Source organism: Micropterus salmoides, unplaced genomic scaffold (assembly GCF_014851395.1).
Source record: "Micropterus salmoides isolate LMB-PRFRI ecotype aquatic unplaced genomic scaffold, ASM1485139v1 Ms_hic_scaffold_15, whole genome shotgun sequence".
In the NCBI taxonomy this organism is placed as follows: domain Eukaryota; kingdom Metazoa; phylum Chordata; class Actinopteri; order Centrarchiformes; family Centrarchidae; genus Micropterus; species Micropterus salmoides.
Window position 1 is genome coordinate 3110786 of NW_024040596.1, and position 11983 is coordinate 3122768.

The following is an 11983-nucleotide window of genomic DNA, read 5'->3' on the forward strand; positions in this document are numbered from 1 at the left end:
TTATCCATCCATCCATTGTCAACCGCTTATCCTGCGTACAGGGTCGCGGGGAAGTATTATGTAAATAAAGGTCATTTATTTATCATTATACAACACAAGCTTGTACAAGGATAGTCCTGTCATGTTATACACACAAAATAAAATTTATATTAAAATAGGGTAACAAAAAATAAATAAATTCAACAACATAAGCCAATATGTATGTTATTTATACACACCCAGGAAATAATTCTGCATGCATTACTTACATCTGGGAGATTGTAAACAGCAGTGACAAGATAGTGACGATAATATGGTTTTAATCTTCACATAAAAGGTTGGACATTTGGTAACCTGTGTCTATCCGCCAGCTGCTTGACCGGATTTAAATACAAATGTATGTATATGTAGGTCTGTGAATACATGCAATACAACTTCTGAAGAGTTCAACACCATGGAGTCATTCACAGACATGTTTCAAGACTCATTCAATGTTCAAGTTCATATAGTCACACACACACATATATACACACAAATGTAAAGGCTCCGTATTTGTATAGCGCCTTTCTAGTCTTTTCCACCACTCAAAGCGCTTTTACACTACATCTGCTTTCACCAGTCATACACATTTATACACTGAGCCTAAGTGCTCAAACGGAAACTAACATTCCTGGAACGGCCGACCTTCTGATTAACGGGCAGCACGCTCTACGTCCTGAGCTACAGCTGCCCGTACATACATATATATACACACACATCAGGTACACATATAACACACCTTCCTTTCAATTTACATTCTCTCACTTAACAATATGTACTGATGCTTTTTTATTATCCTTTTACAATTTAGTACAATAAAATCAAGTGGTCACATATATATTGACAGATACTGTCTGAACTCCCGGTTGGCGATGATAGTGATCTACAGTCTGACCACATGCATCTCCTGTGCCCTCTCGTCAGCGTTTTGCCTTGCCGTCTTCCCCTCTTTGCACAGCCTTTTCAACAACTTCCTGCACCTCTTCAGCCGTCCCTTCCGCTTGTGCTGCTCTCTCATCCAGTGTCCCCAGCAAGGCCTCTTTCAGGGTCAGGCTAACAGCGTCAGAGTCCCTCACCACCCCCTGCTCTACTGACATCTCTGGATGGTGCCTCTGCAAATGCTTGACCACCTGGAACTTCTGCTTGGCTCTGTAGGAGCAGTGGCGACAGCAGAAAGGTTGCCGCTTGGTGTGCGAGAGGTAGTGGTGTCTCAGACCCGCCGGCCACCGGAAGGCCTTGTGGCACAAGCCGCACGCATATGGCCGATCGTCACTGTGTTGACGCTGGTGGGTCTTCAGTATAAAAGTAGTCTTGAAGGCTTTGCCGCATTTCTCGCAGACATATGGGCGCATGTCGCAGTGCTGCGTGTCCCGGTGGGCACGGAGAGCATCCGCTCTGTTAGTGCGGTACTCACACTCATCACAGACATAAGGTTTGTCCCCTGCAACAGACAGACAAATGTTTTTTTTTCCCCCCCACAGCATCATGTAATAAAAACTGAGCATTAATAATGATTTACAGAAATAGACCGCCTCACATTTATAAGTTTTTGCAGAGAGATGCTGCTCGCAGAGGAAGATTATTTCAACCATTCATTCGAGTCTATAAAATTTTTGTTCAATCAGCCCCCAAATCTTAAAACATACTCAAGTATTTTAATCTTCAACCCTTATGTCTTGCTACCTGTGTGCTTGGTCATGTGGTACTTCAGCTGAGTCGCCCACTTGCATTTGTAGCCGCACTCCGGACAAAGGTACTTCTTCTCCTCTCGGTGAACCCTCATGTGAAGCTATAGTAGGATTTATTTTAAAACAGAGAAATAAAAGAACATTTCTTATTTTCATTATGCTGTGTTTTTTAGGAACACTCACTGTCTTGCCTAAGTTAGATGAGAAGATCGACACCACTCTGATGGCTGCCCACTACCGCAAGCAGCTGATTAGCTTAGCTAAGCATAAAGACAGGAAACTGGAAAACAGCTGGTCAATCAGTAACAAAATCCACCTACCAGGGCCTCTGAAGCTCACGAATTAAAACATATAGTGTTTGTTTAAGTGGACCCTGTTTTGGTATTACAGGAAGTCATATAACAAACTATTCTCTGGCACATCAGCCCCCATAAAACTACAAGGTGTTGTTATGGCACTTAAGTTAAGCATCTTCTGGCTGTAGTTTCATATTTTAGGGACAGACTGAAGAGTGGTATCAATCATCTTATATAACCTTTAGCAAGAAAACAAATAATATCAAACCAATTGCTTTGATAAATTCCTTAGACATAACTGGTCTACTGGAAGCTCCTGTTGGTTTCTGTGTTTAAATGTATTGGTTGTGTCCTGTGTTATTTGATGTTTTTAATGTTTTTTAATGAACCTGGTGAAGCCAAAGACAAGTTTCCAGAAATGGATAATAAAGATTTAACCTATCTTATAAATAAATAAAAATAAAAAAATAAAGTAAATTTCTAAAATGGGAACAACTGCTTTATTTCTTTTTTCCAATATAAAATGTTTGTAAAGAAACGCTTTACATTTTTGTATCACCTTGGTTATACAAGAATTGGGACCTGTGACATTCCTGTAAAGGAGTTTAATGAACTTTTATTTTACAAATAATAAACTCATCCTATGAACTTTGGGCTTACCTTCAACCTAGACGGGTCGGTGCAGGTGTAAGTGCACTGCTCACAGCTGTAAGGCTTCTCCCCGGTGTGTATGCGGATGTGCCACGTGATCTTCTGCTTGTTCTGGGTTGAATACTCGCAGTCTGTGCATTTGTACAGACGCTTGCCTCCGTGTGAACGGAGGTGCTGCTCTAACACCAGCTGGTGCCGACAAGCAAACTGACAGGTGCTGCACCTGAGAGGCTTGTCCTCTGGAGATCCCTCCTCGTGATCATTCACAAGGTGTTGAGCTAGGAGCTGCCTTGTTTTGGAAGCGAAGGGGCACAGCTGACACTGATGTGCCAGGTGGGTTCTCCGGTGAATCTCGAGGGTTTCCTTTGTTTCAAAAGACTCCTGGCAGGCGGTGCATTTCACCTGAGGGTGCTTGCTGTCTTGGTGTGTCTTCAGTGTGACCTCGGTGCTACAGGTGTAGTCACACTGCTTACATGAGAAACAGACCTGGAGCTGGTGGACACGTTTACAGTGGTTTCTTAGTGCAACTTCTGAACTAAACTGAGCATCACAGTGAGTGCAAGCATGGTGCAAGTCCCCCGTGTGGCATCTAAGATTGTGCCGTTTCACGTCGTCCAGCGTGTAGCCACTGAAGTCACAGAGCGAGCAGAAGTGTGTAGGCCGTTTGTCGTGGATGCGCACTTTGTGCTGACGCAATTTGGTCACAGCCCCAAAGGTCTTGTTGCAAATATCGCAGCTGTGACGACCGATCCCTGTGTGAAGAGACTCGTGCTCTTCCAAGCGATAGCGCCTTGTGGTGCTAAAAGAACAATACCGACAACGGTGAGGTCGTGCACCTTTGTGTTTGAGGGCAACATGTTGCGCCATGCGCCGCTGGTGTTTGCAGGTGAAAGTACAGTGCTGGCAATGCAAGCGTTTAGATTTAGCAATGGAAAACTTTTTTTTGTTATGAACATAGAGGATGTGACGGGTTAAAGACATTTTTGATTTGGCCACAAATGAACACATGGTGCATTGGATTTCATCTGGCTTCAAGCAGCCTCTCTTTTCATGACTGTCCAACGCCCTTTTCTGATTGCACTTAAATGCGCAGCTTGGACAAGAGAAGGCTTGATGTTTCTCAGAAACTTTCCCAGTTCTTTTACTGTCCTCTTCCACCAAGTCCTCCTGTACGTTCACTGGCTCATTACCACACTCCACTTTTGAAATGATCTGATTCCCTCCTTTACTTTTCTTCCTGCAGGTCGAGAGGTGCCGTTCAACTGTTACAAGCCTGACTGATGAAAAGTTGCACAGATTGCATTTGAATTTCCCATCTTCTTCAGAGTACAGGGACTTCTGCCGCGGAACATTTCCTTGTTTTTTAGTTAAAGATAACTGCTTTTTTGTAAGGTTTTTTGTCTGGTGTACTGATTTATTGGATGTCAAAACATTACAAACAAAGCCTTTACAGTTTTTAAAATGACACGTGCATACTTCTTCCTCTCGCTGATGAAATTCCTGATCATTTGAATCATCGTTTTGTGAAGACAGAAGCTCGGTCTGATCGTCATTTGTTCCCTCATCCGGTTGTTTGGTTCCTTCCCGAGCTACAGCAGAGTTGTCTTCTGTAGCCAAACGTGTATTTGAAATGCCCCCAAATGTTCTTGTTTTTCGCGAAAGCGCAGGGCATTTTTTCACAATGTGGCTATCGAGGCCTCGCCTCTGTTTGAACTGTGCACCACAGGCCTGGCACTCGTGTCCCTTTATCCTACCACGGCACAAAGCCTGGCAGTGGTACTTCAAAGCGGTCTCCTTACTGGTTACATAAGAGCACTTGTCACAGCGATAAACATCTCTAGTTGGCACCACGAGCATCTGCACCCGTCCCTCCAAAACCATGGCTTCGGCTTGGTCCTTGTCGTGTTTCTTCATAGCTTTCAGCCGGAGCTCAGATTCTGATGGCTGCTTTTGCCCAGATGGAAAAGTGGAACTGATCGTTCCACCATCATTCTGTGCTTGCGTCGGACACTCCGCGGCTTCATCTGGTTGGCTTGTATTATTCAGAGGCTCGTAGTTGTCATCCAAGTCACTTTGTTCACATTCTGCATCTGCCACAGCTGCATCGTCCTCCTCTAATGAAGAGGCAGAGAGGTCTGCCTTCTCTTGTGATATGTCAGACCCTTTACAATTTAAACCGGGTGAGCTTGGAGTTTGATTTGCACAATCCCCTGGGTGGGTCTGATAGTCAGTGGTCGACAGTGTCGTTAGAACGAGAGTACAGTACTCCTCAGGACTGTTCACAGATGGGGGACTATCTGAAATACCTTCGTTAACAACCTCTTGAGAAACAACATCAAACACATCCACAGAATCCACAGTTCGTGAAACAGTTTCTCTGCTGGCGCTGTGGCCTGCTGAGCCAGGAGGATCAGACTGTTCTCTGTGAGGAGGTCCTTCAGAAGCGGACTGTTCAGACTGCTCATGAGCTGCTGAGGGCTTATTGTAAAAATCCTGCAAGAACTCAGTTGACTTCCTCTCCTTGTCCTTTGCGGCGTAGTTCTCTAGCCAGGCTTTGTCCCCAGGAACGTACCCGTGAGCTTTCCTCTTGTGCAGGAAGAGGCTGATGCTACTGAAAGAGGAATAGAAGCAGAGGGCACACCGAAACTCTTTCAGCTTGGTATGTTTGCAGTTCTCATGGTTTTGAAGGGCTTGTCTGTAGCAGGTAGTGTATGTGCAGTATTTGCACTTATAGACGGATGGCTGTTTCTCCTCCCCAGAGTGTTTTGCCAACATGTGATTGCGAAGCTCATACTTGCGCTTGCAGGCATAAGCACAGATCTCACACATGAGTGATTTGGCCTGATGTCGTAATTTGTGGCTATTTAGCTGGTCCATGCGGTGACAGCGGTAGGGGCACTGATCACACTGATACCTAGAAGAGGAGACAGGAAGTTTAGTCATAATAACAACAGTGTGTACAGCATGCTGCAGCCCCTTCTTCATGTCATATACAGAGCAGAGAGACAACTTCTGCACACTTTAATACATTTTTTAGGGCCCGAGCACGAAACGTGCAAGGTCCCTATTGAAACTGAAGGTTTTTCCCTCCAAAATAACGTAAATTTTTGAGACCTAAACATACTCGAAAACTCACCAAACTTTGCACAAAATTCAGGAGTGGCAAAACATTTCGTATTTTATGGGTTTTGCGCATGGGCTTGGCAAAATGGCTCGCTAGCGCCCTCTACAGAGCAGCAGGACTAAGTTTCACCTACGTGTACGAAATTTCTGTCCAGTATCAAGTCCAGACGTACAAAAAAGCCTCTTGGAGCCACTGACTAAACCCAACAGGAAGTCGGCCATTTTGGATTTAATGGTAATTTTTACACACTTTGTACTTCAACAAACTCCTCCAAGAGAATTTGTCCGATTGACTTCAAATTTTTTGCTGTGCAGTCTAAACCCATTGACGATTAAAAGTTGTACAAACGGTTATTACCCGTCGACCAGTGTGGCCGTGGCGTACTGTCAAAAATCGATAATTCGCCATGAAACAGGAAGTTGTTATAACTTCAGCTCACCAAATCTGCACCAAATTTTACATGTATAATAAGAGTCCTGCGCTGAACACATCCACATGCCAATATTCGCACAAAAAAACGTTTTTACACACTCCATACTTTAATGAACTCCTACTAGGGATTAAGTCCCACCGACTTCAGGCGTCCCCTTGGCGTGGCGTCCAAACATATTGATGAAGCCACGTTGTAAAACTTGTATGTTTGCAGTTAACGGCGTGACGGTTAAACTCTTCGCCATGACACAGGAAGTTGTTGTAACTTGACTGTACATGCTCAGATCTGTACCAAATTTTACACATTTAATAAGAATCCCGCCCTGGAGACATGTACATGCCATTCCACACCTGTGAGGTGGATGGATTATCTCGGCAAAGGAGTTGTGCTCACTAACACAGATTTTGACAGGTTTGTGAACAATGTTTGAGAGAAATAGGCCTTCAGTGTAGATCAGAACCAAGTGATCCCTCGCCGACACTAGAATGTATTTCTTGGGAGCTTTCTGAAGGAGGCGTCTATATTACCAGCGTTGAGATCATGGGGCAGCGGCTGGACCCATTTCTTTCAGGGTTCACTGCTGGTATTCCTTCACTTCCAGATTTCCTGCTACCCCTACTGCTCGTGGGCTTAACCAACTGTTGGTGCATCTCGCAGACACATTGCGTTAGTTTTTAAGGATCTGCACTACCAATGCTCCAAAGGAAGACAAGCTATGCGGCCAAGCCACTGTGTGCGCGAATGCATAGAAAATATGTTAGACTCATCACAGAGGGAACCAAGAAACAGGGTAGTCAGAAAGATCTCAATCAGTTTGTTCACTCCTTTCCATGAGACACCTCTAATCAGGCTAAATAAGGGGAAACGGGAGCTTTAAGCTAAAACAGACAGAAACCTAACCAACAGTTGTATGAGACATGTCTGCAGTATCTACCTGAGGTCTCCAGCATGTTTCCTCATATGGACATTCAGATAGTGTTTCCATTTCGTGACGTATCCACATTCAGCGCACATAAAGTTCTTGTCGTCGGAGTGAGTGAGCATATGCTTAGAGAGGTAGGACTCATCGCGGCACCTGAAGTCACACAGGCTACACTTGTGGGGCTTCTCACCTGTTACAGAAAGAAAGAAGCAATCAGGAGACGTCGTGCCACAACCAGATGAGATGACCCCGAGAACATTAAACATCTATTCCCTCCTCACCGCTGTGCATCAGCATGTGTCGCTTCAAGCCACGCTTATGCGGCGTCACGTAGCTGCACTGAGAGCAGCGGTGGATCTTCTCGTTGGCGTGCAGGTGTCCGATGTGCTGCTCAAACTCCACGGGGTTAAATGTGACGAAGGAGCAGAAGTCACAGCCGAGCTCGTCGTTTCCTGGGTGACCGTGCCGCCGGTGCTGGAGGAAGACGCTCTTATTGGAGCAGGAAAAATCACAGCGGGAGCAGTGGTAGGCGAGGTGTGTCCGATAATGAGCCTCCATGTCCGTCTCGCATTGAAAGACGGCGCCACAGGCGTGATGACGGCATTCCACAGCCCTGACCCCGTGCTCTTCGGCAGCGTGTTTGAGAAGTTCTTTGCGCAGAGAGCTCCGGAATGAACAGCCCTCCTGGAAGCAGGCCACCGGCTTGCTGTCGGACAGGATGTTGTGCGTCTTCATGTGAGCCTTAAGCGACCTGCTCTGGCGAAAGCTTTGGCCACAGGCGGGGCAAGGATAGCTGTGACTGTTAACGCCGTCTTCTGCCTCATCGGCGTGCACGCTAACAAGGTGGCGGCGGACTGCATTCCGCTCGACGGCCGAATACTCACACAGGTGGCAATGGTGAGCCTTTTCCCCCGCCTCACGGAGTCTGTGTATGCGTAGCTTGCTCTTGCTGGTGAAGTAACGCTTGCAGGTGGGACACTGGAGGCTGGGGTCAGGAAAATGTAGATGGAGGTGCTCCTGCAGGTGGGAGCGCATCTTGAAGCAGCGCCGACACTTGGGGCAGGTGTGGGTGCGAAAGATGTGCTCTGATCCCTCTGCAAGGTACTCTGGCGGAGAGAAACATAAAATACATTTTGAACATAGTGACAAAGTTTGTGATAAAAGAAAGTCTATGATCCATTGACACTAATATTTAAGGAAGAATAAAATACGTTGTTTCACTGTTTCACTGTTTTCTCCTGGTCGATCCTGGCGCGACAGGTTTTTCCTCAATAACAAAATTTACTTTTACTCATTTGGCAGACGCTTTTATCCAAAGCGACTTACATTTAAGGAACAACATACAAGCATCAACAGAGCATCAACTACAGATCCACAACTGACAATACATATTAATAGGAGTAGCAATAAATACTAGTAAGAGCTGATAGCACGTATCGCATCAATGGAGTAAACACCTTGGGAAAGAAGTGAGAGTTAACAAAAAAGTGCAATCAATACAAGATAATTGTAGGGGACAGAAGAAGAAGAGCAGCACAGGAAGTGCATGTTAGAGGTGTTATCAGAGGAAGTGTTCTCTGCAGAGTTTTCAGGAGCTTCTTGAAGTTAGAGAGGGACGCCCCTGCTCTGATGGCGTGTGGCAGCTCGTTCCACCATCGTGGTGTCACAGATGAGAACAGGGACTGAGATTGCTTTGTGTGAAGGGATGGCAGAGCCAGGCGGCGTTCGTTGGAGGAGCGTAGAAGGAACGTAAGTTTGTATTATGGAGTGTAGGTAGATGGTGCAGACCCAGTAGTCCCTCTGTGTGCAGCATTAGTGACTTGAATTTGATTCTGGAGGCCCCGGGGAGCCAGTGGAGGTCACTGAGTAATGTAGTGACATGAGTCCTTTTGGGCTGATCAAAAACCAGACGCGCTGCTGCGTTTCAACACACTGGGGTTTCAACAACATAACAATTGTTCAAAGATGTTTGTTTTGTTGAGAAAAGGGGACTGAAAAAAGATTTGATCATAACTGTTATAAATGTTCTGCCTCGGATTTGTTAAATAATCCACTGTTTGGCATCAAGTGTTTGTTCTGAACATGAAGAAGTTTAAAACCACAAAGCAAAGGCAAAAAAAAAAAAATCAACCCTTGAACTAATGATTTGACATTTATTGTGATAATTATTGATATTGAATTATGTGATTTTTTCCTCCACTTACAAGCCACTTGTATGTTTTAATATTACAGGAACAACTTTTTGTTCTTTATTATTTTAATTAAACTTGACGCACTATAATCTACCAAGCAGATCGGTGCACGCACCTTTCGATGGCAGTGCAGCAGCGTCCACTGCTGAAGGTTTGTCTCTTTTCACTCTTTTAGAATTGTGCCTTTGCCTCTCAGGCTCTTCGTCCAGGTCTTCTGGTACTGATGATGCATGAGCGGAGTTGGATTTCAGTTTCCTCTTTGGCCTGCTGGACCCCCGAGGGTGATGGCTCCCGTCAGTGCACACAGTTGTGGCTGCATTTTCGGCCCCTGTGAACAGATGTGACGATCTTTTAATGTAAAATCTACTTACGATGCTTTTTTTGAAAACAGTTTTAAGACAGAGAAGATTTCCGGGTTTGTGTAACGCAACGCCACCTCCTTGCAGTGTCTGTTTACCCTGAGCACATGAAGGCATACGGTCGTGCTCCAAGACGTGGTCACTCAGGTCTTTTACATTTTGAGTGACAAACTGACAATGAAAGCCCCTGAAGGGCCCTGCAAGTTTCTCTGCATGCCGCCCTGTGTGAGGAGTGACACTTTGCAGGACTGAAGGCTGCAGAGAATTAGAGTGAGACCGTGTGTGGACATCAGGTGTGCTTGATATCCCTGACTGTCTGTGCTGCTGAACTGGCAGCTTTGCTCAGTGCAGGGGACCGGGCCCTCCAGGTCATGTCCACTGTGTGGTGACTCAGGACCCCAGGCTCGGAAAAAACCTCACTGCATTGAGAACACTTGTAGTTCCCCATCTGTTTTTTGGTGGATGGGGTGGTCAGCCGTTCTGAACAGGGCTGACAGGCAAACAAGCCAGCGTCTGAGAAACTCTGTCCACATTTTTCACACTGATGAGGTTCCTCGGTCTCCATTTAAAAAATGAGCAGAGTGTGTCCTCTTACATTTAATCTTTTATGCATGTTCTTTTACTATTATTACTATTATTGTTATGTCTTATAGATATACAGTATATGTATTGTGTTTTTATCTTTCACCTTTCCTTCTTCTATACTCCTTATCTTAGTCCACATTTACTGGGGTTTAGGTCAGAGCTGTGAGATTGTTTTGGTGTTTTCCTCTCTTGTTGTTCCTCTTCAGGCCTCGAATGTTCATTCAAGGTCTGGAGAGGATCTCTGCTCCCCAAAACATAGAAACCTAGACTGTGTAAATGATGATGCCTCCCTTTGCTCGGGGCCAGACGCCCGAAGCCGCCCTGGGCGACAGGTCTCTGGACCAGCTGTATTTGTGTTTTAGTACTTCTCTGTTTATTCTCTTTTGTTAATAAACTCTTCAAAGACAACGGTTGGTTGTTAACTCAATTATTTGCATAATCCCTCAACAGCAAGATACAATTTCCATGACAGTAATCACAACATTTGCTCATGATTTAACATTATTCTGATGTACATTACATTGTACAATATAAGTTGTTGTTCATTACATTCACTCATTTAGCTGACGCATTTAATCCAAAGCGACTTACAATTGCTATATATGTCAGAGGTCGCACGCCTCCGGAGCAACGAGGGGTAAAGTGTCTTGCTCGGGGACACATAAGTGGACGTGTCACAGTGGGGAAATGCACCCGGTTCTCTCGCACCAAATGCATGTGTCTTATCCACTGCTCCATCGTCACCCTGCTTCACTTTTCATTTCACTTTTTGTGGCGTCGTTGCCAATTTTAAGATGATTTTGATTGATTCAGCTCCTTAATAACAGTCCTGCAAGAAATGTAGATGCACTGTAACCATATGATCATGATATGCCTATAAATACATAGAGTACTGTGCAAAAGTCTTAGGGTTTCAGATGTAGGAAAAGTAAGAATGCTCTCAAAAATAGACATTTCCATCACTTCCAGGACTCCTTGTTCCTCTGCTGAAGATAGTTTACTGTGTGTTTGGGGGTCTGCCTGTACTTCTCAGCATCGAGGAGACCATTAATTCTGACCAAATCCCCAACTCTGTTTGCAGGAATGCAGTCCCAAACTTGCAAGAAACATCCACCGTGCTCCACTGTTCATTCACCTCACTCCTTAAGCAGAGATTTGGATGTCAGGAGGCTCAATTTAACCTCTCTCACGAACCTTTCACTGCATCACGCATCTGTACAGTAAGGTTATAAACATAAGTTCAACCTACCGCCTGCGTTTCCGAGGTCCATTCTATCTGAAAAACACAACATCAACAGTTATCAGTTGACCAGCATCCTGCTCGTAACATCCATATTTACAGCTTTTACTGTTTACTATAATTTAGGGTAGTCTTCTAATTAATAGTAGCCGAAGTTTAACTTACGTTTTATGAAAATAGAAACCGGTATCAACGCGCTAACGACGTCGCTGTGAACGCTAACCCAGCTAAGCTAACGTTAGCTTCTTCATTGTGGTCGCACGGAGTCTCACTTCCTGCTAGCAATTACTGCCTCGGTTGCTGTCCGTACGTCTGAAGTAAATTGCAAAAACTACTTTATCCGCCACAGTATATATATATATATATATACGTATATTAATTTGAGGAAGTTGTCATCTTAGCCTGCGAGTAAAAATATGTTAAATATAAGAGGAACGAATGTTGGTTGGCAGGAGAAGCGTCGGAATGATATTTG

The 11983-nt window shown here is 44.8% G+C and overlaps 1 protein-coding gene across 3 annotated transcripts; it reads right to left on the reverse strand.

Annotated features, from left to right (window-relative positions):
- Positions 1-188: 188 nt before the first annotated feature.
- On the reverse strand, positions 189-11974 carry znf142 (zinc finger protein 142). 3 transcript variants are annotated; one of them, XM_038720042.1, is made up of 8 exons: positions 11674-11974; positions 11518-11540; positions 9440-9652; positions 7414-8238; positions 7145-7322; positions 2663-5567; positions 1702-1807; positions 189-1459 (listed from the first exon to the last, which is right to left on the reverse strand). In XM_038720042.1, the coding sequence occupies exons 2-8, from the start codon at positions 11537-11539 to the stop codon at positions 939-941; spliced, it is 4770 nt and encodes a 1589-aa protein (XP_038575970.1). In that variant the 5' UTR covers position 11540; positions 11674-11974; the 3' UTR covers positions 189-938. The 3 variants fall into 3 exon arrangements, with proteins under 3 accessions (XP_038575970.1, XP_038575969.1, XP_038575968.1); XM_038720041.1 differs by having other exon boundaries at positions 11518-11544; XM_038720040.1 differs by lacking the exon at positions 11674-11974 and having other exon boundaries at positions 11518-11653.
- Positions 11975-11983: the final 9 nt, after the last annotated feature.